Source organism: Coenobita brevimanus, chromosome 24 (genome assembly GCF_032717465.1).
Source record: "Coenobita brevimanus isolate Jiangsu-jjx chromosome 24, ASM3271746v2, whole genome shotgun sequence".
Taxonomy (NCBI): Eukaryota; Metazoa; Arthropoda; class Malacostraca; order Decapoda; family Coenobitidae; genus Coenobita; species Coenobita brevimanus.
This window is the reverse complement of record NC_136977.1, coordinates 62,969,818-62,996,017: the sequence shown is the minus strand read 5'-3', so window position 1 is coordinate 62,996,017 and position 26,200 is coordinate 62,969,818. Positions and strand designations below refer to the sequence as shown.

The 26,200-nt window shown below is 42.2% G+C and overlaps 1 protein-coding gene across 1 annotated transcript in view; it reads left to right on the top strand.

The window, feature by feature from the left end:
- The window catches only part of Rubicon (run domain Beclin-1-interacting and cysteine-rich domain-containing protein rubicon), a 33,179-nt gene extending 12,863 nt beyond the window's left edge, over window positions 1-20,316 (top strand). Inside the window, exons 5-11 of the mRNA XM_080267490.1 lie at window positions 587-703; window positions 5,787-5,962; window positions 7,368-7,510; window positions 10,849-11,031; window positions 12,166-12,348; window positions 15,324-15,477; window positions 19,812-20,316. Coding sequence (XP_080123616.1) covers window positions 587-703; window positions 5,787-5,962; window positions 7,368-7,510; window positions 10,849-11,031; window positions 12,166-12,348; window positions 15,324-15,477; window positions 19,812-20,012 — 1,157 coding nt within the window. The 3' untranslated portion in view covers window positions 20,013-20,316. The remainder of the gene's footprint in view (window positions 1-586; window positions 704-5,786; window positions 5,963-7,367; window positions 7,511-10,848; window positions 11,032-12,165; window positions 12,349-15,323; window positions 15,478-19,811) is intronic.
- Window positions 20,317-26,200: the final 5,884 nt, after the last annotated feature.

Below are 26,200 nucleotides of genomic sequence, written 5' to 3'. Positions count from 1 at the left end.
GTCTGGCAATGAATGAATGAAACCCCAACCACCTATTGGATATAAACCCACAGAGGCTTAATTTTATTGGAGGACCACCAGGCATCATAATGTGGTTATATGGTTACCACCCAGTGTAGTAAATGGTTTCCTGGTGTACAGGAAACCATTTGGCTTGTCACTCAGTGTAGAGTCACCCGTAGGCAGAAAGAGAGGGAAAGAATGAAGGAAAGACAGAAGAGGGAGTGTAAAGTCACCTGTAGCCACAAGGAAGAGGAAAGAATGAAGGAAAGAAAGACAGGAGAGGAAGGAAAATCTGTGAAATACAGGATGTCAAAGCATATTGGGCAATAGTTAGAGGGATGGGAATCATCACCTTTCTTAATTTACCATTACTTGGAAGTAAAGTTCTTAGGTGATAAGTATTTACCTGTTGACCCTTTTCACTCATCTCCGAGATACTAGAGAAGATTGCATACATTGTAAATAAGTTAGCAAACACCTGTATACATCCAGCAAAGGTTCCCATATACTAGCATGAATTAGAGTCTGCTTTATTACTTTTAATACTAAGCTGTCATTGTTTTTTTTTTTTTTTTCTTTTTAGGTACAACTGATTACAGTGTTTATGAATCTCCACAAAGTTCTTCATATGAGAGTGAATCAGACCCAGCCTCTGAAGTAGAAGAGGAAGGAGAGAAAGAGATATCAGTAAGCTGTGAAGGTAAGGCAAGAGATGGAATAATTTATTTTTTGTTTACTATTTTTAACTGCCACTAGTACTTTAGACTTTAATTATCATGTCACCACCACCATCCCTTATCAGGATCATGGTCGTGTAATGAAATGCCACACTCATGTTTGTCAAGAGCTTATACATCTCTTTGACAATCTTACTGATGTGTTTTTCAGGTGACAAAATATCCTGGACCAACACTCCCAGGTCCATCTCTTCTTTCGTTTTTGTGATTGGTTCCTTTCCCTTTAACTAATTCTGTGATGGTTTCTTGGTACTTTAACCCATTTCCAGTGTTATGCATTTTTTTGCATTGAATTTCATTTCCCATATCCAGGTCCAATCATAAATCTTGTCCAGATCTTCCTGCAGCATTTTACAATCCTCTTTGACTTCTGCTTTCCTCATGGTCTTTGCAAGTCTGCAAACAGACTTGATTAACTGCTCATTCCATCCACCATATCGTTTACATAAATCAGGAACATTACGGGCGCTAGCACCGAGCCCTGCGGGACTCAACCTGTTACTTCCCTCCACCCAGACATCTTGTTGTTTATGACGGTCCTCATTTGTCCATCTCTCATGAAGTCTGTCATCCACTCCAAGAGGTTCCCCTTCAGTCCTCGTTTGGGCTCCAATTTCCACATTAATCGCTCATGGAGTACCTTGTCGAAGGCTTTCTTTAGATATAAATACAGTACTGTGCTGTACAGGACACACAATCCACCCAGCTATCTCTCTCCTGTAGCACATCAATCACCTTTGAGTAAAAGCACACCAAATTAGAGACACATGACCACCCAGTTCTGAATCCAAATTGACTTTCTGCCAAAATGTCTGTCCCCTCCAGATGTTTTATTTGTGTCTCTTTCAAGAGTCTCTCACACAGTTTTACAACCATGCTGGTCAGTGACACTGGTCTGTAATTCAGGGGTTCTTCCTTATTCCCTCCAATGTTAATTGGTACCACATTGGCCCTTTTTCATTCCCGGGTCACTTTCACTTCTTCCAGAGAACACACTAGTAAACTGCAAATCTTATCCACCAGTTGATCTCTGCATTCCTTCAGTACCCAATTAGAGATTCCGTCCAGTCCTGGGACCTTCTTTATATCTTGAGTTTCTAGTAATTTATAGTAATTTACACAAGTGTTGCTCTTCCACTTTTATAATTCTTTTAGCACTGCATTTATAGTCACTCCCTCCCCCTCCACAAAATCACTTTCTTTAGTGAAAACCGATTGGAAGTCTTTGTTCATTATTTCAGCTTGCATTGCCACATTTTTATAGGTCTCTCCTACTCTCAGTTTGTTGATTCCTTCTGTTATTCCAATTTACCATTAGCAAACCTGTGAAGCAATTTAGGTTCTTCTTCACATTTGTCAGTTATGCCTTTTTCAAAGTTCCATTCTTCCTCTCAGTGTATTCTTGTGTATTCATTTCTAGTTCTTTTATATTCTTCCTTTGTTCTGTCATTACCTCTCTTTCTCCATTTGCCCCATGCCATATCTCTTTCTTTTTTTTGCTATCATACACCTGATAAACAAATCCTTTTTCCTGTTCTCATTCCCACTTACTCTTGGCACATATTTTTCCATACCAACATTATAGAGGTCTGGAAAGATGTCCCACTGTCCCTGCATCTCTCTTGTTTCAGTGAATTTTCTCCAATCTGCATTTTCAAAAAGTTTCCTCAGTCCTGTAAAATTTGCTTTCCCAAAGTTGTATCTTCCCTGCCTATGAAGCTCATCTCTTGGCACCACGTTCCCTTCTGTTATTAGAAACTCAGTCACCACATGATCACTTTTTCCTATAGGGCATGGATATTTCAGAAAGTCTAGTCCTGATGATGTGTCATTTCCTCTAAATCTCGTCACATTTTTGACCCTCTGGGTCATCATATTATTCATTGTCATATTTAACAGTGAACTACCCCATGAGTCTTCACTACCTCCTGAGTCCCACTCCTCCCAGTTCACCTCATTACAATTAAAATCACCCACCAGGATTTTGTTGTTGCATTTCTCAGTCACTTTCTGTAGGTATCTAACCATGTCTGACATCTCCTGGTATTCATCCTCATTCCATGCCTCCGTCGTATGGGGAACATATACTACTGTGATATCTGTCTTGTCTTTCCCTCTAGTTTCTGATCTTATGTTTATCACTTCAGCCCTTCCCTCTCCCAGTTCCACATTATCCACATTTATGTTGTTCTTCACTGCCATCATCTCTCCTCCTCACATTTTTTTCTTTTCTGTCTCTTCTCCCTAGTTTTGTATTTGCGGTCTCCCATATGGATACCAGTATCCTCTCTTGACTTGGTCTGTACAAAGTACATAATATCTGGCTCATTTACCCTCAAGAAATCATTGATTTCTAGTTGTGCTGAGATTGAACCATTTACATTTGTATAGCCTATGGCACTTTCAAACTTTTTTGGTGTTTTTTATTCCCTTCTTCTCTCTTCCTCTCTTTGTTGGTACCATCTCGTCAATTTCTGATCCATATCTCTCCAATAGAACTCTGTCTTATCTTTCTCCATTCTCTGGTCATTTTTTTCCTTAGCTTCCTTGTCTAGCTTCTTTATTTTAGCTCTTTCTTCCTCATTTGTATCTCTCCTTATCCAAACATTCTTGAACCCCTCCTTTGCAGCAAGTTTCCATGTCCTACTAATAATTTCATTTACCATGACCTGAGACTGAAACTTAACTTTTAATGGCCTCACCCCTCAAGCCTCACACCTTCCCAGCCTAAATGCCTCTTCAGTCTGCTCTTAAGCTTCGTTGTTACCCTCCATAACTGTTGATACTATCTCTTTAGCTCTTAGCTCTTCTCTTTCCCTTTCTTACTGTCATAAGTTTTTCAGTCAATCCTGAAATTATCACACATCATTTCTTGTCTGCTACATCCCTGACAAGAGTATTCTTTACTTTTAGTACCGTAACCACTTCTGTCTCCACCTTTTCCTGATTTTCCTTTCTTTGTTTCTTTGAAATGTTAAAGGACACGTTACGGATGGCGACTTGGAATGTAAGGGGTGCAAATGATGAGGTGAAAGAGAGAGAGATTGTCCAGGTGCTTGAGGGTGCAAAAGTGGATGTATGTGGGTTAACTGAAACTAAATGGGGAGGTGAGAATGTGAGAGATTGGGAGTATGGATGGGATGTATGCGCAGAATAGGTGAGAATGAGAGGGCAAAAGAAGGAGTGTGTATTGTGGTGAGTAACAGATGGAAGGAGAATATAAGAGAGTATGGGACATGGGACGGGGTCATTAAGTGTGACCTCAGGGTTAAGGGACTGAACAGGGAGGCTGCAATGGATCGTGCAGTGTGAAGAGCCGCCATTAGGTGACCAAGACCGACACATGCAAGCATGTTGGAGCCTTTAAAAATGAAAATGAAACGAATGGATCAGTTGGGTCAAGGATTGTGTGGGTAAGATTGAAAGTTGGACTACAAATGTGGGTGACTGTGTGCGTGTATGCGCCAACTCAAGATTGTGCAAGCAGTGTGAGAGAAGAGTTCTGGACAAATGTGGAAGCATGCATGGAAAAGTTTGAAAGGAATGAGAGAGTGTTCTTGATTGGCAGTATGCTGAAAAAGTTTCTAGAGTAGGGAAAGAAATTGTATGCAGCCTTCAAGGATTTGGAGGAAGCATATGACAGGGTGGATAGACAAGGACTGTGGAAAGTGTTAAGAATATATGGAGTAGATGGGAAGTTGTTGAATGCTGTGAAAAGTATGTATGATGGTGCTAAGGCTGCAGTGCGTGTGGATGGTGAACTGAGTGAATTTTTCTCTTTGAAGGTTGGGTTGAAACAGGGATGTGTCATGTCTCCATGGTTGTTCAATCTGTGCATGGATGGGGTAATAAAAGAGGTACAAGGTAGGGTAGTGGATGTTGGAGTGGCCCTGATGAGAAAGGGTAGTGTTTGGAAACTCCCTGTACTGTTGTTTGCAGATGATACTGTGTTGTTGAGTGAAGACGAAGCGGAGCTGCAGGGCTTGGTGGATGAGTTTGGGAGAGTGTGTAAGAAACGGAATCTAAAGGTGAATGTAGGGAAGAGTAAAGTGATGGTCTTTGAGAGAGGTGAAGTCGGTGAATGTACAGCGAGGATGGATGGTGAGGAATTGGAATATGTGAGTACATTTAAGTAATAGGGTAGTGTGATGAGTAAGGATGGAGGTTTGGAGGGTGAAGTGCTTGAAAGGGTACAGCAGGGAAGAAAGGTTGTGGGTTCCTTGAAAGCAGTGATAAGAAACAGAGAAGTGAGCATGGAAGTGAAAAAGTTACTACATGACAGTATTGTGATACCAACTCTAACGTATGGAAGTGAAGCTCAGACCTTGTTGGAGGGACGGAAGTCAAGAGTGAGAGCAGTGGAAATGAGTTATTTGAGAGGAGCAAGTGGAGTTACATGGAGACAGACTGGTGAATGAGGATGTGAAGGAGCATTGTGGTGTGGATGTGGATGTGATAGGAAGTGCTAGGAGAGGCCACTGAGGTGGTTTGGCCATGTGGAGAGGATGGAGAGTGAGAGACTGATGAGGAGCGTGTATGTGAGTGAGGTGGAAGGGGGGAGAGGGAGGGGGAGGCCAAGGATGAGATGGAGGGATGGAGTGGAGAGGTATATGAGAGAGGGGGGTGTGAGCTGGGAGCAGGGCAGTGAAATGGCAGGGGAGAGAGTGACGTGGAAACGATTTGTTTGTGGCCACCCTTTACGGGATTAAGGCTTCTGGCAATAGAGTTCCTTGCACCCCCCTCCGTCTTCTCTTCATCCCACACACCACATCACATGCTGCACATATTTCTTCAGTGAATATCCTACACACACCTTCCACGTCCCCCATCTGCTCCAATTCATATTTGCCCAATCGTTCCTCCACTTCTCTCTTATATTCTGCCTTTTTCTCATCCTCTTGTAACCTTTCCACTCTCCTTACAAATACTCCTTCTTCCCGTCCTTCCCTTCTTCTATTTCTGCATTTTCCTTAGAGTGAAATTAGTAACTGATGTGTTCCTAAGTTGTATGTTATTGTGTTACTGTATTTGGTTCTTTCCTAACAGACTCTTCACTAGCACTGTCAGGAGGAATATCTCTGGGAGATCAAGGATCTTACAAGAGTGACCTGACTTCTGCAGAAAATGTTGCTATTAATCTCCTGAAGCACTTCAATGAACAGCGACTTCCTAAAGCATCTGATCTAGAGTGGCTGGTATCAGAGAAGGATGTCCCACAGAAGGTAATGAAGGTTATAAAAAAAAAAATGAAGCAGATCCTATACTACCTCATTTAGGATGTAGATGGGCTAGAGGCTTAAGTACCATTTTCTTTTTCTTTTTAAATATGCAAGGAAGAAGGAACTAAAGACCAGAAGGCCTTAAAATTGTTCTCTCCAAGGGAAAACAGAAACAAGATAAGTCTGATTATTTAAGGGCTCTGATTAGTAGAATCTTCGGCGACACATCATGCCTTTTTGTACTACAGTACATCCATCCATCATCCAGTCCTACATTGCCCCATAAGGAGCGTAGGAGCCTGGGGCTAGGCAAGTCAGTCCTGACATTTAAGATGAGAGTGACCAGCCTCCCTTATCCCTGAATGGCATTACGTGAGCAATAAATACCACCCCTTGGATATAAACTCACTCACTAAGACTTCTGATATCTCTCTTACTTTCTTTATAATAATACTTCCATATACCTTCCCTACCACGCTCAGTAAACTTATGCCACAGTAATTCTCGCACTCACTTCGCTCACCTTTATTTTTGTACAGGAGTATCACAGCTTTTTTCCACTCTATACATACATATGTATATAAACAATAGGTCAGATGTCAGAGCCACAGAGCTAGGTGAGAATTTGACCTAGCAAAGTCAGCTTATGCAATTTTTAATCTAATTAGACCAAGCTTGGTGAATGGGTTGGGAGTAAGGCAAAACTGGAAGGAGTTGATGTTGAGAACAGTCAGTCAGAGGCGAAGGTCACAGGACAAGGTTGACCTGTCTGTCTATGTGTGAACAAAATACAATAACTAAAATAGTTTTTATTTGATTTGGACATAACTTGATAGAAGGATGAAGGATCAGCCAGTGAAGTGTCCTGTTGTATTTGATAACAGTAGATCAAAGGTCATGGTCACATGGCAAAGTCAACATAAACAATATGCCCATTGTGGAAGGGTTCTCAGTAAGGCAAGGATAAAGGAATATGATTTTGATAACAGTCAGTCTGAAGTCATGGTCAAACAGTAATGTCAAATGCCTTGGTCATGGGGTAAGGTCAACTCAGACACTTTTAATGTGATTTAAGAGACTTGATGGAAGGTTAAGGGTCAGGTAAGAGTGAAATCAGTCAGTTTTGAGAATAAACTGCTAAAGGTCAAAATCAAAGGACAAAGGCAAATGGTTAGCCCTTTGACTGTTTGGTGGTCACGGTCAGAGGTATTGTACTCTCTGAGCGGTCCTTGTTTTGCATTTGTTTTATCACCAATAGTAAATCATGAATCTGCTGTATGTCTGTAGCCTGGCAAAGTAAAGAGACTAAGATGTAATAATAATAAATATTTTATCAGAAAGATTTGTAGAAATGACTAGTAACTTTGTAATTAAAGCCAAAAATATATTTGTTGCTGTACTACTGCAGCTGCTGCCACTCCCAACGAGTGTTGCTGTGGGTCCTGATGATAAGAATAGTAAGGACATGCAGTCTGAAACACAGTTGCGTGGAACTACTGACTGGGCACCTCCTCGTCCTCAAGTTATCCTGACACTTCATGCAACCACAAAGTAAGTATGGTGTCATTGTTTACAGTGCAGAATTGGCTGTTATACTCTTGTTAATAGCAGGTAATGGAAGCTTGTTTCTGTTCTCAACTCTTTAGTTACAGGGTCCATTATTCATTAACCCTTTCATGTTGCAAATAGGTCCATAGGTCCAGTCTGAGAAACTGCATTTTTTGACCAAAAGATCAAGAGTTGTAAATTTATAATAAAAAAATTATATTCATGCATAAGGAACTAATACACATCTGTTTACAAAATATTAGGGCATTACTTACTATACAAGAGCTGTAATAATGATGGGAAGTTGCATAGCAAGTGGTGTGTGGTGTCAAATATAATATCATTTTTTTTACAAAATGATAAAGAAACACTCCTGCTAACCCAAAATCATAAATATGTTTATTTCTTCTCAACTGGATTGTCTGATACCCAGGAAATGAGTAAATATTGGGAGAAATACTGATAACATTCACCAGCTTCCCACCACAGTTTAAAAAATTCTACACAAACAGGCAAGCCGTGACCATGGCCAGGAGACCCTTACCCATAAAGCTACGATTGTGGCCAGGAGACCTGAAAGGTTAAATGCAACAGTACAGGCAGATACTTCAATGATTTGCCATTAATGTAAAATACAGTATATACTGTATCTGTATGTGTGTGTATATATATATATATATATATATATATATACAGTATATATATAATTCATTTTGTTTTTAAAGGCTCCAACATGCTTGCATGTGTCGGCCTTGGTCACCTAATGGCGGCTTTCCATGCTGCACGATCCATTGCAGCCTCCCTGTTCAGTCCCTTAACCCTGAGGTCACACTTAATGACCTTGTCCCATGTCTTTCTCGGTCTACCCCTCGTAACCCCACCCCCAATATTAACACTTCTCACCTTCCTCACCCAATTATCATCCCCCATCCTCTCCACATGTCCAAACCATCTCAATCTACCTCTCCTCATCACAACACCAATACACTCCAGTCCCATCCTACCTCTCAACTCTTCCATCATAAACCCAGCCCCCCCCAGACCTTGCATTCAGGGATGCACTACACATCCACCTAATCATTGTCATTTCTGTACGTCTGAGCCGGCGAATATCCTCCTCCTTCACTGCCCAGGTCTCACTACCATACAGCATTACACTCCTAACACATGCTGCATACAAAGACCCTTTAGCACGTAGGAAGATTCCTCTCAATGTCAGGAGAGGCAAGAGCTCCCTGAACTTCTTCCAACCACTTCTCACCCTAGCCACAGAGCTAGCTCCAGCCCCAACTCCAGCACACAACTTGTCTCCCTAATAACAAAACTCTTCCACACACTCAAGAGATTCACCGGCAAGTTCAATTCTTTCATGTCTGACAATCTCCACCTGCTCACCCCGGCACGCCGTACACATAAAATCAGCATTATCTCACAGTCTACCTCTGATACCACTACATCTCTTATGCACCCATTTATCACACACACCGCACAAGATGGAATTACTTCCCACGTCCTTGTGGCAAACTGCACATGGCCACTCTCCCTCGTCTTTGACAGTACCGCCACTGACCCTAGATATCATCACTTTTGTTTTATCTGCATTTACCCTTAAACCCTTGTGCCCCATACCATCTCTCCATTTCCTAAACCTTTCCTCCGCCTCCCTTTCGTTCTCTGCAGTCAACACCAAATCATCAGCATACAACAACTCCCACGGGAGTCCGTTTCTAAAGTCATGTGAAAGGGCTTCAAGTACCATGATAAACAACATGGGACTCAAGACTGACCCCTGATGCACACCAACGTTCACGGAAAACCCATCACTCATATCTTCATTCACTCTTACCTGGGTGTGAGCACCCACGTACATAGCCATAACCACCCTAACCAGCCACTCCTCCAAGCCAAGCTTTCTCATTGCCCACTTCACCACCTCTCGAGGGACTCTGTCAAAGGCCTTTTCCAAATCAACAAAAACAAAATACAGATCCCTTCTCCTGCCAATATATTTTTCCTGAAGCTGTCGAATAATGAATATAGCATCAGTGGTCCCCCTACCTGGCATAAACCCAAACTGCATCTCATCAATATTCACTCTTTCTCTAATCATACCTTCTAAAACTCTCTCCATTACCTTCATTATCTGATCTAAAAGCTGTATACCTCTATAATTTCCTCTTTCCAGGGCATCACCCTTCCCCTTATACACATTTACAATTACACTCTTCAGCCAATCATCTGGGACAACACACTCATAAATAATCCTGTTTATCATGTCAGTGATTAACTTCACCCATATATCGCCTGATGCCTTCAACATTTCGGAAGTCAACACAGACACACTGCTGCCTTCCCCACCCTCATCCTGCCTATTGCCTCACTCACAGTAGCAGTATCAATCAAAGGCCAAGGGCCAGAAGCTGGATCATATATATATATATATATATCATCCTCATCATCATCATCTTTAGCTGTTGAGGTCCACTGCAGGACCGGCCTATCCTATGGGTATAAACCTGCACTGGCACAGTCCAATTGGAGCACCTTAATTACCCACCAAACCACCAAGTTTCACAATTTGATTATATGGTTACCACCCAGCATAGTAAATGGTATCCTGTGGTGTACAGGAAACCATTTGGCTTGTCACTGATTGTAGTGTCACCCATAGACAGAAGGAAGAGGAAAGAATGAATGAAAGAAAGAAAGACAGAAAGGGAAGGAAGGAAAGAGGGAAGGAAGAGAGGAAAGGGCAGTCCCCTCGAGCAGCACTACATTGAGTGAGTGGATGGTGAGCGCCCCCACCTACCGCTAACCCAAGTATTAAAAAAGAAAAATAAACAAATAAATAAATAAGTATCTGTTTTTTTTGCTCAGGGAACAATTGTTTCAAGATTGAAATGAATCTGGGGAAAGATAAAGAAATGGTACTAAATTGAAAAGTGTTTGGAAGAGAGAAAAAAGGAAGAAACAGAGGAAATATAGTAGATCTTCAGCATGGTGTGGAAACCTGAGCATGCCATCATACCTCAGAAATTATGACCTTCTGTCATTAATTAAACATTCCCAACATTAACCCTTAGGGATGGTATTAAAACACGAGGCAGTAGGACAGAACTCCATAGACGGATGGAAAATTGGTGAGCTGGAAAACAGAACACCTATTTCATCAGCCAACAGATATGCTAGCCTTAGATGGAACAGGATGAATGAACAGGTTTTAGGCCAGAGTGGCAAAAGTTAGGAGAAACATTTTTCCTACAGTAGCAAAGGTTGTTGTTGCTGCTGCTGCTGATGTATTTGAGGCCTTATTTACAATCCTGTACACTCTCAAATTCCAGAAGATCTTTGGTGCTAGGTATGCAGGGCTGGCGTTGTGCTGGATGTGGAATGCAGGTAACTCAAAGTCTCAGTAGGCACTTCCGCCTGTGCAACTATCTTGGTCGCTATTTCTGCACCACCTGCCATAGTAACCACACTGCAATCATCCCAGCCAGGATCCTGCATAAATGGGATTTCAAACCGTAAGTAAATTATTTTCTCCGTCTTTTCTTTGTTGACTGGAGACACCTGATAAAATGAAAGTTTAGGTCTCTGCAACCACAGGTGTCATTTTGTGTATATCGAAGAGCATCATGTTAGGTCAATAAATGCTGTGGCTAGGGTGTTCATGACTGCCAGTTGCCCTAAGGGCAGAGAAACCTCTCTTGAGCTTTTTATGAAATGTCTTCACTTTTAATTTAACAATTTACAGGTGGTTACAGCAATGTAGTAACTTCCATTGGTAAGGATCATTGTGACACCATGCTTCAGTATTACACATGTTTATGTATTGCACACTGTCTTGCCTGATTATGTTCTTCATTTTTCTTGTGTTGTTAGGTGCCAGATATATGGGAGTAGTCAGTGTCTTTCTTGTTCTTATGTTTGGAGAATATTTTGAATTAAGCCACTATCATCCCCCTGCCCATAAACTTACTGTGCTTGTCTTCAGAGAGTGTAATACAACCATCCTGCCTGACCACCATCCCACCCACTCCTCTCCATCCACCCTACTTTTTTTCTACCCTCCCTCACCCTTCCTTCCCATAGAATTTTGTGATTCAGATCTTTCCACTGTCAATGGTGCTCCTCATATTAGACCCATCTGCACTGTGTACCCACCATCGTAGTTCATACCACCCTCCATACGCACCCCTTCCAGCCCATCCAACTAATATCTTGCTTCCCCGCCACTGGATTGTACCTTGTTTGCATTTCTATAACCCTGTCTTCACTTCATATACCATATGGAATCATCTTACAAAAAAGATGATAAGATAGGCTCAGGCCACCTTAGGGGCAGACCCATGTTAGTAAAGCTATTCCTGGCAGTTCCACTGAAGTATGAACGTTTCAGCAGACATCTTGGGAAGGATTTATTTGCCCTTGGGTGAGTTTTTTTAGTCATATTATCTGAAACCCATGCTTTTTGTCTTAACAGACTATCATGCAACTCCTTAAAATGCCTGGTGGTGTTGTAATAGAGGAATTTTCGTACCAGTCTAAACAGGTGTCTCCTTTCCTCCAAGTATTATGGAAAATTGGTTTTAGTAAGAAAAAAAAAAAGATAATTTTCACTCAAAGGAATATTCTTGCACTACACATCTCTTTTACAGGTACCTGGTTGCCAATTTTTCATTTGAGCTAATCCAACGAATGAAGGGTGACCCATTGTTTAATGTGAGTGCCATGAATCCTGGGCTGTACAAGCGGTGCAGGCATCTTCATCAGATCTACATTTACCGGCTCCAGCTATACCATACAATGCCCTATATTAACACGTGCACCAGAGCTGATAAGTGAGTACTGAACATAGAAATCTATTTAGTTTATGGTAGAATACTCGTAGATAGGGTTAGGCATATGACAGAGGAGCTAGTTGGAGAAGAACAAGGGGGATTTAGGAAGGGAAAAGGGTGTGTAGATCAGATATTTGTTCTAAGATGTTTAGTGGGGAAGTATCTAGAGAAGGGAAGGAAAGTGTATGCTGTCTTCATGGACTTGGAGAAAGCTTATGACAGAATAGATAGGCAAGGTATGTGGAAGGTATTAAGAATATATAGAGTGGAGGGGAAATCGTTGAGTGCTGTGAAGAGTATGTACGAGGGAGCTAGGGCTGCGGCCTTCATGGATCTGGAGATAGCATATGACAGAGTGAATAGACAAGGATTGTGGAAAGTACAGTGAGCTCGCGCAGTGCATGAGAGATTGGGCGGTCCTGGTCCTTGTGCACTGTGAAATTGCACACTGAGAATACATAATCTTATGGGAAAATAACATATGGGTGGTACCCCCTCATACCTGGACGTTTTTTTGGCCCTTAGAGACATAATAAAGGTCAAATTTTTCAGACATTGTACCACAGATATAGCTACAGTAACAAAAATATGGGCAGTCACCTTAACAACAGTAGACAACAGGCCTGATGGACATAAATACAAAGGGTTCTGAGGCATGGCAACGCACTTAGAGTGCCCCTGCCACCATTCTGGCCGCACCACTCTTGTTTAACAGTTGCCAGTGTTGTATTACTCCAGGCTTTGATGAAGAAATTTACGGCCTGTCAAATGTTACATTTCTTCCAGAATGCAGCAACGGTCAATATGGTGGGGATTGCAGGTATGCCAGGTGAAGCATATGAGTCAGGTAGGGCTGTGGAGGTGGAGGGGGAGGCGGCTGGTGAGTCAGGTGGGGCTGTGGAGGTGGAGGGGGAGGCAGTTGGTGAGTCAGGTGGGGCAGTGGAGGTGGAGGGGACAGCGGCGGGCGAGTCAAGGGAGGTGGTGAGGGGAGGATCCTCCCTCTCCTGCTCGCTGCTGCTCACATTTTCAGCAATTTCCTTCACCTCTCCTTGCTTGTCTGTTTCATTCCTCATCTTGTTCTGGATATATTGGCAGTATAACAACTTGGTATTCACGAAATAATCGTCATTATTATAGAAACTGGGTATCTATTCTAACTTACTGTTATTACCGAAAACGTTATTGTCGAAGTTGTTATTGGTGAGAGCTTACTGTAGACTCCTCTTGAGCACCTTCCCCACGAGCCTCTAGGTCGCTATTGACGTGTTATGTGGGGGTGGTGGTTGCATACTAATGGCATATGGCGTTTTTGAGCCACTCCTTGCCTGTACCTCGCATTCTGTGAGATAATCTCGCACATTTAAGATTTTTGGTTATGATTTTTGGTCACTCGCACTTAATGCGATTCGTGCACTGTGAGCTCGCACAGTAGGCGAGCCCACTGTATTAAGAATATATGGAGTAGATGGGAAGTTGTTGTATGCTGTGAAGAGTATGTATGAGGGTGCTAAGCCTGCAGTGCGTGTGGATAGTGAACTGAGTGAATTTTTCTTTTTGAAGGTTGGATTGAAACAAGGATGTGTCATGTCTCCATGGTTGTTCAACCTGTATATGGATGGGGTTATAAACGAAATACAAGGTAGGTCAGTGGATGTTGGAATGGCTCTAATGAGAGAGGGCAGTGTTTGGAAACTCTCTGTACTGTTGTTTGCAGATGATATTGTGTTGTTAAGTGAAGACGAAGGGGAGCTGCAAGGCTTGGTGGATGAGTTTGGGAGAGTATTTAAGAAACGGAATCCAAAGGTGAATGTAGGAAAGAGTACAGTTATAGTCTTCAAGAGAGGTGAAGTCAGTGAATGTACGGTGAGGTTGGATGAGGAGGAAATAGAAAATGTGAGTACATTTAAGTACTTGGGTAGTGTGATGAGTAAGGATGGAAGTTTAGAGAGTGAAGTGCTTGAAAGGGTACAACAAGGAAGAAAGGTTGCTGGTTCCTTGAAAGCAGTGATATGGAACAGGGAAGTGAGGATGGAAGTGAAAAAGTTACTACATGACAGTATTGTGATACCAACTCTAACCCATAGAAGTGAAGCGTGGACCTTGTTGGAGGAACAGAAGTCAAGAGTAAGAGCAGTGGAAATGAGTTATTTGAGAGGAGCACGTGGAGTCGCATGGAGAGACAGACTGGCAAATGAGGAAGTGAGGGATTGTTGTGGTGTGGATGTGGATGTGACAGGAAGCGTTAGGAGAGGCACATTGAGGTGGTTTGGCCATATGGAGTGGATGGAAAGTGAGAGACTAATGAGGAGAGTGTATGTGAGTGAGGTGGAGGGGGGGAGAGGGAGGGGGAGGCCAAGGATGAGATGGAGGGATGGAGTGGAGAGGTATATGAGAGAGGGGGGTGTGAGCTGGGAGCAGGGCAGTGAAATGGCGGGGGACAGGGCGACATGGAGGCGATTTGTTTGTGGCTACCCTTTACGGGATTAAGGTGTCTGGCAATATATAGATAGATAGGTAGGCTGACAGACCCAGGTGTAACTAATTTGTAAGCAAAACTGTAAGTCTACCCGAGGAGGGTTAATGATCGTATGTCCATACTGCACTATCACCAACCCTGTGTTGGGACTCTGATTTAAATTTGTAGTTCCTTCTCCCAGGCAGCTGCCATCCAAGGCTAACAGTTCCTGCCTACCCCACAGAACACATCGTAATTTTGTAGAAGTGATATGTACCATATGTGTAGAGGAGTTATGTATGTGTAGTAGTCTCAGCTCAGACTTTGTGTAATGTTGTTGAGTTGGTTGAGTTCTTCACCTGTGAGTGTAGTGCAAGGCCAGGTGTCAGGCTTTTGGCCCTACATCACTTCTATAGCAGTACCTCCCAGAGATAACAGTTGAACAAATGAACAAATCATTTATGACAATGTTTTTCAGTAAGTGGGGGAATCCTTTATTTACCAGGCTTCACTCTTTCAGTGAAAAAATGTTGATGTCCAAGAAGCCTCAGCACTGGGCACAGGACCCTCACATGTATTCCTTGGATGACTTGCAGGCAGTCAAGAGTGGTGTGCTGGTTCTAGAAATGAAACACATTACTACTGTCTGCATTAAGCATATTGCCAAATGCCAGGTATGCATTCTCATTTTTGCCCTCTTTGCTTCTTTGCCAGTTGCCAGTGTATGACATATTGAGTATATTTCCCTTTATTAATGATTTTTTTTCCACGCTTACTCTAGGAACTGTGCCAGTTCAGAGCTTATTAAAATTAGGCAGGATTTTATCGTGAGTATGAGGCTTGAATAAAAAATGTGGGGGAAGAGAGATGTTGTAGTGAAGGAATAGCACATTTGGAAACAGGTTCTTGAATGACTAGGTTGTATCTCCATAGTTAAGCATAATAAACAAACAGGGTTGGCATTATTAAAATAAAACAGTTTTAATTAATAGATTTTATTCAGTTATAATAAGAGAAAGATCACTCATTACATTCATAATTATTTTTAGGAGAAAATAGTATAAATAATTTGTATATGTACTCTGTTTGGTGTACTGTCTCATTATTCATAATAAAAAAAATGTTAACAGTATACAAATAGCTAGTCACAACACACAGGAGCAGTTCATTACTTGTTCCTGAAACATGACTTCTGCAGTTGCATTGGACCTATCCCAGAGTTTAACTCAGTGAAAAATATCACTTAGAAAGACTTGCTAGAGGAATTAACTTCTCTGTCACTTTTATTCATTTATGACTCTGATGAAGTACTTTTTGCAATTAGCTTCATTATTGATCATTGTTACTGTACTATACTGGTCCTGGAGAGGGATGCTTTCACATGGTGGTGCCACACCTGTATAATTGGGTGGCTTATATGCCAGGTTATTGTAAACATCTATCAGCACCCTCCTTAACTCAGAAAAGTGGATTATGGATTGCAGAAGAAGGTTGGTTTCAGTTTGCAGTCCAATGAATTCATATTCAGATAATCCTGAGGCAACAACATTTTCTCACTAAATCAGATATACAGTAGCATTTAAGTGGTTACTGTGACTTAGGTAATGCTTCTGTTTTTTTTTCCCCCAACTCTGGGCAAGGAACAATATGGTGGAATGAAGAGATGAGACAGGCTGTAGCACAAAAGAAGAAGGCACATAGTGAGTGGATGAGAATCGGGCATGGAGGAAGTTGAGAGACAGAAGAGAGGCTTATATGTGGAGAGGAAGAGAGAGGTGAAAAGATTATTGAGAGAAAGAAGAGACTGGGTGAGGAATTTGGAAGGAATTTGAGTGTAAAGTGGAGGGGATGTAAGAAAATGTTCTGGAAAGAGGTAAAGAGAGTTAGACAGGTTGATAAAAAAGTAAGTCAGGAAGTGAAAAAATTGTAGATTGCTAGTGGAGACAGGAGAAAAAATGAGCAGGTGGAGAGAACACTTTTAGGAACTGTTGAACATAGAGAATGAAAGTAATGTGAGTGTAAGTGACTGGAGAATGGCTGAGAGAAGGAGGGAGGTGAGAAGAGAGGAAGAATTAGTAGGATGGAAGTGGTGGAAATAATGTGAAAGTCAAAATGGGGAAAACCCCAGGCTTTGATGGAGTGTGTGGTGAAATGCTGAAGCATGGGAGAGAGATAGTAGTAGAATAGATATTGAAGTTGTGCAGATTGGCCTGGGATGAAGGTAGAGTCCTGGAGGATTGGAAGTCAGGTATAATTATTCACCCTTGTACAAAGGAAAAGGGGAGAAAGAAGTGTGTGGTAACCATAGGGACATTTGTCTCCTTCGTGTAATAGGAAAAGTGTATGGTAGAATACCGGTACTTACTGACAGAGTTAGGGAAATAAACTAGAAATTAGTTGGAATAACAGGGAGGTTTTAGGAAGGGAGGAGGTTGTGTAGATCAGATATTCATTCTTAGGTTTTTAGTGGAAAAGTTTTGAGAGAAGGGAAAGAAGTTGTATGCGGCCTTCATGGATTTGGAGAAAGCATATAACAGGGTGGATAGACAAGGAATGTGGAAAGCATTAAGAATATATGGAGTAAATGGGAAGTTGCTGAATGCCATGAAAAGCATCTATGAGGGTGCTAAGGCTGCAGTGTATGTGGATAGTGAACTAAGTACATTTTTCTGTTTGAATGTTGGATTGAAACAGGGATGTGTCATGTCCCCATGGTCGTTCAGTCTGTATATGGACGGGATTATAAAAGAGGTACAAGGTAGAGCAGTGGATTTTGGAGCGACCCTAATGAGAGAGGGTAGTGTCTGGATATACCCTGTATTGTTGTTGCAGATGCTACTGTGTTGTTAAATGAAGATGACCAAGGCTGATGCATGCAAGCATGTTGGAGCCTTCAAAAACAAACAAACCGAAATAATGAAGGGGAGCTGCAAGGCTTGGTGAATGAGTTTGGGAGAGTGTGTAAGAAAAGGAATCTAAAGATGAATGTAGGGAAATTTAAAGTGATGTTCTTCGAGAGAAATGAAGCCACTGAATGTACAGTGAGGCCAGATGAGGAGGAAATGGAAAATGTGAGTGCTTTTAAGTACTTGGATAATGTGATGAGTAAGGGTGGAAGTTTAAAGGGTGCAGGGTTTGAAAGGGCACAACAGGGAAGAAAGGTTGCTGGTTCTTTGAAAGCAGTGATAAGGAACAGGAAAGTGAGCATGAAAGTAAAAAGTCGCTGCATGACAGTATTGTGATACCAACCCTAATGTATGGAAGTGAAGCATGGACCTTGTTGGAAGGACACATATGACGAGTGAGAGCAGTTGAAATGAGTTATTTGAGAGGAGCATGTGAGTTTTGTGGAGGGGCAGACTGACAAATGAGGAAGTGAAGGAATGTTGTGATGTGAATGTGATAGAAAGTGTTAGGAGAAATACATTGAGGTGGTTTGGCCACGTGGAGAGGATTGAGAGCGAGAACCTAATGAGGAGAGTGTATGGGAGTGAGGTGGAGGGGGGGAGAGGAAGGGGGGGGGCCAAGGATCAGATGGAGGGATGGAGTGGAAAGGTACAGTATATGAGAGAGAGGGGTGTGAGCTGGGAGCAGGGCAGTGAAATGGTGTTGGACAGGGTGACATGGAAGCGATTTCAGATTGAGGCGTGTGGTAATAGATAGATAGATAGAGTTTTACGACACCTTGCCTGGTCTTCTGGTAGATCAGTTAAGTCTGCTTTTATGAAATTCAAATCCTTAAACTGTTCCCTGCCCCAGCCAGGATTCAAACCTGGGTCCATTAAGACTACAGGCCACCTCTCTACCGATTCAACCACTGCCTCCTCAGAATCACATCACACAGTGGGGTATATTAGCTGGGCTAATTTAACTGTTTTTTCTTCCTCTGATTATAATATAATTTTAATTTATGAAATCAGATTTTAGCAGAAAAAAAATATATATATGTAATGATAATAATTGTATTCCCAACCCTGTTTAATGTTTACTGCAGAGAATGGGAAGATCATAGTGAGAAGTAAGAGGTGAAGATGTGGAATGGAGTCAGAGGGATGAAGAATGGCTTTGAATAAAAAAGTGATGATTACCGTACTCTGTGGATGGTGGCACTGTGGTGGCAGAAAGTGTATGGCCATGTGCTGTGTGGTGGTTGTAGTAGGCTTCAGATGTTTTTTGTGTGAAGGTGAATAATGAGAGAGGCCTAGATATGTTAGAACAGATATGACAGATGTCTTTATGGTGCAGAGGAGCATATTGTTATTTGGTTGATTTGGTCTGTGCCTTGTGTGGGAGAGCAATGGAGACAATGTCACAGGATTAGGAGTGATTGAAAGAAGCTTTGAGAACTGTTACCTCTCTTGGTGTCAGGAGGCTTATCCGTTACACTAAAGGAAAATTCAATTTTGCATGTGTGAGAAGTGTAATGCTGTATAGCAGTGAAACTTGGACATTAAAGGATGTTGATGATGATGTGCATAGGTTTGATTATTCAGAGATGAGAATGGCCAGATGGATGTGTATTGTGTTCCTGAATGACAGAACAGCAAATGGCAGAAATGCAGATGATCAGCTGAGAGTGGAATTTATTGGTGATGTGGAGTGGAAGAAAGAAATGTATTTGTAAGATGTATTACCAAGTGGATAAAAAGGAATACATTGAGTTAGTTTGGATATTTACAAAGAATGCAAATAGGTTGGGTGCCAAAGAGTTTGTGAAAGTGAGATCATGGGTAGTGTTGGTAGAGATGGACCTTATTTGGTATGGGAGAAGGGAGTACAGCAGTATATTGATGAAAGAGAAGATAAATGAAGAGGAATGTTTGAGAAAGTGAGAGAGGTGTGTGAAGATTAGGTAGTTAAAAACATTTCCCTCATGGCCATACCCTGTTTGGGGGTTCCCCAGAGGAAGCAAGGTGATGATGATAACTCCAGGACATACATATTTTATGAAGTAAAGACCAGCAGATGTTGGTAATGATGATTATGCTTAACTTAAAGTTTTGCCTAGGTTTGCACTGGACGTGGCTTCATCTGTGAAGTGTGTGGGGAAGGAGATGCAATATTTCCATTCCAGTTGGATGCAACTGCGGTGTGTAGTAAGTGCAGTGCATGTTACCATGTTGCTTGCTTCTCTCCCCTCCGCTGCCCACGCTGCATCAGGCGAGAAACCAGACGATTGTCACAGGATGTTGGTGACAGACATGAATAGAATGTATTGTTTAAGTGAAGTGTATAATAAGTGTGGATTATATTTGGTTTAGTTTGCAAGTATCTATCCAGCTAACTTATGTGAAGTTTTCTGTGAAAGACAGATTACCTTGATTGTCTCCAGGTTTGTGATATTGGTATGTGATTGTAGAGCTAAAGTGAACCAAAGACTTCTGTGCTTATCTCTTAAAATTTAGATCTGACCATTTGATGTATATCGAAAGGCTGTTTACACAGCATGCATTGCATATGCTACATTTCCCGCCATATAATGTGCACTGGGATATCATGTGCACCCATGATTCAGCAAGGGATAGTTAAGAAAAAAAAGTTATTCAGTTTAATTTAGTAAATTTTTATATTCACCATCCACCAGTAAGTTGTGAGTGAAAATAATTTTACCTTAAATTAATTATTTAAAGAGGAAATACATGAATATGCGGATCTTTCACCACCACCTTGCATTCGCTGTCAGGCAGCTATCTGAGTTTTGTTTACAATTTACCAATGCACATGTGTGCATATCCAACCCACAGAATGCTTAGTTTTACTTTTTACTTATGATATATTTCTGATAATGCACACTCATCTAAGTCTGCATTCTTGAAATCTTAATTAATAACTAGTAAGGCCATTGAGTGATGTGCTTCTGACTGTTGGTGGCCTTGGCTCTCGTGCTTTGTTGTTATTTGTGCCATTTTAGTGAACTGAGTTTTGTGGGTACCTGTCACGTCAACCCATATCCCAAACCATTACCTTCATGATATAATGCACAGGACGTTGTTTTGAAGCAAAATTTTAGGGGAAAAAGTGCACACTATATGGTGGGAAATACTGAAATATGTGCATGGTATTGATATAATAAGGAAACTGATAAATATTTAATCATATATATAATACAGTTCCTGTAATGGAGATATTTAGAAAGTAGATTGTATAGCTCTTGATTTTATAGTATGATGGAGTTTTTTATTGTGTGCTGATAGTGGCAGCATTTATACATTTATACATGGCCATGTGGAATGTGAGAGGTGTGAATGAGGAGAGCAAAGAGGGTGGAAGTGGTGAATGTATTCATGAGTGCGAGACATGGTGTGATGTCATTGTGTGAAAAGATGAAAGGGTGTAGTTGGAAGAGTGGGAGGGTATGAAATGTGTTTCATTTCGTTCTGTTTTTAAAGGCTCCAACATGCTTGCATGTGTCGGCCTTGGTCACCTAATGGCGGCTCTCCACGCTGCACGACCCATTGCAGCCTCCCTGTTCAGTCCCTTAACCCTGAGGTCACACTTAATGACCTCGTCCCATGTCTTTCTCGGTCTACCCCTCGTAACCCCACCCCCAATATTAACACTTCTCACCTTCTGCACCCAGTTATCATCCCCCATCCACTCCACATGTCCAAACCATCTCAAACTACCTCTCCTCATCACAACACCAATACACTCCAGTCCCATCCTACCTCTCAACTCTTCCATCGTAAACCCAGCCCCTCCAGGCCTTGGACGCAGGGACGCACTGCACATCCACCTAATCATTGTCATTTCTGTACGTCTGAGCCGGCGAATATCTTCCTCCTTCACTGCCCAGGTCTCACTACCATACAGCATTACACTCCTAACACATGCTGCATACAAAGACCCCTTAGTACGTAGGGAGAGTCCTCTCAATGTCAGGAGAGGCAAGAGCTCCCTAAACTTCTTCCAACCACTTCTCACCCTAGCCACAGAGCTAGCTCCAGCCCCACCTCCAGCACACAACATGTCTCCCAAATAACAAAACTCTTCCACACACTCAAGAGATTCACCAGCAAGTTCAATTCTTTCACGTCTGACAATCTCCACCTGCTCACTCCGACACGCCGTACACATAAAATCAGCATTATCTCGCAGTCTACCTCTGATACCACTACGTCTCTTATGCACCCATTTATCACAAACACCGCACAAGATGGAATTACTTCCCACGCCCTTGTGGCAAACTGCACATGGCCACTCTCCCTCGTCTTTGACAGTACCGCCACCAGCCCTAGATATCATCACTTTTGTTTTATCTGCATTTACCCTTAAACCCTTGTGCCCCATACCATCTCTCCACTTCCTAAACCTTTCCTCCGGCTCCCTTTCGTTCTCTGCAATCAACACCAAATCATCAGCATACAACAACTCCCACGGGAGTCCGTTTCTAAAGTCATGTGTAAGGGCTTCAAGTACCATGATAAACAACATGGGACTCAAGACTGGCCCCTGATGCACACCAATGTTCACGGAAAACTCACCACTCAAATCTCCATTCACTCTCACCTGGGTGTGAGCACCCACATACATGGCCATAACCACCCTAACCAGCCACTCCTCCAAGGCAAGCTTTCTCATTGCCCACATCACCACCTCTCTAGGGACTCTGTCAAAGGCCTTTTCCAAATCATCAAAAACAAAATACAGATCCCTTCTCCTACCAATATATTTTTCCTGAAGCTGTCGAACAATGAATATAGCATCAGTGGTCCCCCTACCTGGCATAAACCCAAACTGCATCTCATCAATATTCACTCTTTCTCTAATCATACCTTCTAAAACTCTCTCCATTACCTTCATTATCTGATCTAAAAGCTGTATACCTCTATAATTTCCTCTTTCCAGGGCATCACCCTTCCCTTTATACACATTTACAGTTACACTCTTCAGCCAATCATCTGGGACAACACACACATAAATAATCCTATTTATCAGGTCAGTGACTAAACTCACCCCTATATCGCCTGAAGCCTTCAACATTTCGGCAGTCAGCCCAGACACACCTGCTGCCTTCCCCACCCTCATCCTGCCTATTGCCTCACTCACAGTAGCAGTATCAATCAAAGGCCAAGGGCCAGACACTGGATCTGCTGGCTCCAAACCTTCCCTGTCCCAGTCAAACTCCTCATTCAACAACCGGTTATAATGCTGTCTCCATGCATCTTTAATATCCTCACTGTTCACCACTACCCTTCCTTCATCATTCTTCACACACTGCTCACCTATAATATCCCGATTATCCTTCTTCACTTTACCTGCCACCCTAAATATCATTTTTTTCCTTTCCCCATGATTTAGGTTATCAAGTAATAGTCTCTGTGACTCAGACTTTGCCTTGTATACCTCTCTTCTAGCCCTACGCTTGGAAGCCAAATATTCCTCCTTGCTACCACCCTTCTTCCATTCCCGGAAGAGCCTTCTTTTCTCCTTAACTGCAGCTTCTACACCCTCATCCCACCACCAAGTTACTTTATGTCTTGGTGGTCCTCTTGTCCAGTCGCATGTTACATCGGTAACTCTCAAGAAATTGTTCTTGAAGGCTCTGTACTGTTCATTAACGCCTCTGTCTACAGCTCCCTGTTCAGCCACCACTCTCCTCAACTCGCTATAGAAGGCATCCCTTACTACTTGGTTTTTCAGTTTCCATATTTTCCTCCTAGGTACATAAGTCCTCTTTTTCATCACTTGTTCTTTAAGCACCATATCACAAATCAATAGTTTGTGCTGCTGCACACACTCCTCACTTCCTATAACTTTAACATCCCTCAGTAACCTCCTGTCAGCCCTCCTAACCAGAAAATAATCTATCTGACCTCTATTTCCCCCAGACTCATACATAATTAACCTACTGTCTCTTTTCCTAATATATGTGTTGCACACAATCATGTCCATTGCCTTCCCAAACTCGAGTATCCTTTCCCCTTCTGCATTCCTTATATCATATGCACATCCCCCATGCACTCCTTCATAACCTTATGCTGCCTCACCTACATGACCTTTTAAGTCCCCTTCCAAAATCACTATCTCATCATCCCGCATATCACCCACTACATGTATTAAATCATCCCAAAATCTATCTTTCTCTGCTTCATCCAATCCTGCCTGTGGTGCATATGCCGATATAATCACAGCTATCTTTCTACCCAACAGAATTTTCACTACCAATATCCTGTCGCTTACTCTCAAAACATTCATAACATATTCTACCCATTTCTCCGCAACCAGCACACCAACACCTCCATATCCGTCTGTCCCCCCCTGCCAAAACAACTTATAGCAACAGTCCTTCCCAACAATCTCTCTGGCTGATCCACCCCTGTACCGGACTTCCTGCAAACACACCACATCCACCCACCTCCTACTGAATGCCTCAATGACTTCCCCTGCTCTTCCCCTCAAACTTCCCACATTCCATGAACCCACCCTCATCCCCATGGGTGATTTACTGTCCTCAGGCTTGCTTTGAAACTTATTTTATTTTGTCATCTTCAGTATTAATAAAGGGGGACAGACACAGCACAGGTCCCACTCACTGCATTCCAGGTCCAGGCAATGGATCTGGAACCCCTAGCCCACCAGCTTACCAGTGGCTGTGGTAGTGGCCTCAGGGCACCCTGCCAGGACAGCTGCAGGGACACCCTCGAAGCGCGTCTTGGCACTGCAACTATCACGCCATTATACGCCCACTGATAGGGCAGCCTCCTGGGGCGCTGCTCCCAGGTTCGGGCCCCTCTCTATTGGGCTGAAGCGGCAGCCTGGGAACCGCAATGGCCTGTACCCTCTAGCACAGGCCCGAGCCCCATCTCGCCCTGGACCCATGATCTATGCTGGCAGAACCCCCACCACGCTTCCCCCCCGAAGTCCGCCACTAGGTAGCGGGGGCAAAGTTTTCTGGCCGCATGCCCTTGCTGGCGCCAACCCCTGTAACGTAGTGGGATACGTTGTGTGAAATGTAAAGTGCATGTGGTGTAGTGCATAGATAGTTAGAGGAAATGTTTGGGAGAGTATGCTGGTCTACTTTCCATGTTACTGTCACACTGAAAAGGTCAGCAAAGGGGGATGGTTAGATAGCTAGTGAAACAGGAGCTCCAGCTGTCCCTATCACCAGCATTCCCATTCCTCTCGGGAGTACTATATATATATATATATATATATATATATATATATATATATATTTATATGTATATATATATATATATATATATATACATATATATATATATATATATATATATATATATATATATATATATATATATATATATATATATATATATACACTGTATATATATGTCGATTGCCCCTCTGTGGAGCCAAGATTCCATTCGCAGCTGCAAAGTGTAGCAGTATGGATTCTCACGGGTCATTTTGCACCAGACCAGGAGCACCAAACCATCACTGCTCTGTCTTTCCCACAGTCTGTGTCCTGCCACTGTCACAGTTGCTTTGCTGCCTGTATGCTCCCACTCCAAACCTCCCGTAATTTCGTTATTGTGCCCAATAATTGTGCTCTCACATGTTCAGAGGTAACAAGTGCATTGCTGTGCTATTAGGTGAGTGAATTAGTGCCCGATTGTGCAATTTACTTGTGATAACTTTGTCCCATGTGTGTCATGTTCTTCATCATCATCATCATCATCATCATCATCAGTTGTCAGATTTATTCCACCAAAACTTCAGGGACAGTGATGAGTTAACACTGAAATTAATGGGTATGGCTGTAAGAAGTTGCAGTAAATATGTAGCTGATGACTTGCCCACACTCATCTGGATGTGCGTGAGACTCACTCAGTCATGGGAATCTGTGGAAGTCACCAGGTATATATTTACCCTAACTTGGTACTGCCATACCCAATCAAAACTTATTTGTTATTAAAGTTTTTTTACACAGTTTGTCTGTTACTGTTTGTGATATTTTATGGTGCTCTCAGGTCCTAGATATGGTTTATTAGGTACAGTATGTGCACACTTGCCCACAAGGGATGATTTGCGGCTGTAGAGGCATTTAAGGAAGGGCACACCAAATGTGGAAATTCCACATTTGCGGGGATCTGTGTTCCCTAACCCCCGCGAATGTGGAGGGGCAGGATGGCCACCTGTATATAGATAGATAGATAGATATAGATATAGATATTACTCAGTTCACCTTTCAACACATATAATGTGATATATACTTTAGAATCTAATTCGTAAGCTAGAAATGCATTATCAAAATTTACTATATGAATACTAATACCGTAAATGGAAGTTAGTCATTCTGCATAGCATTTGGTAGACTTCTCAATAAAAGGTGCAGCTGTTGCACCCTTGAGGTAGCTAATGTGGTAGTACACTAATATTTGAATATGATAAAAAACATAGGGTAAATAATGGAAACTTCGTAACTGTAGTTTA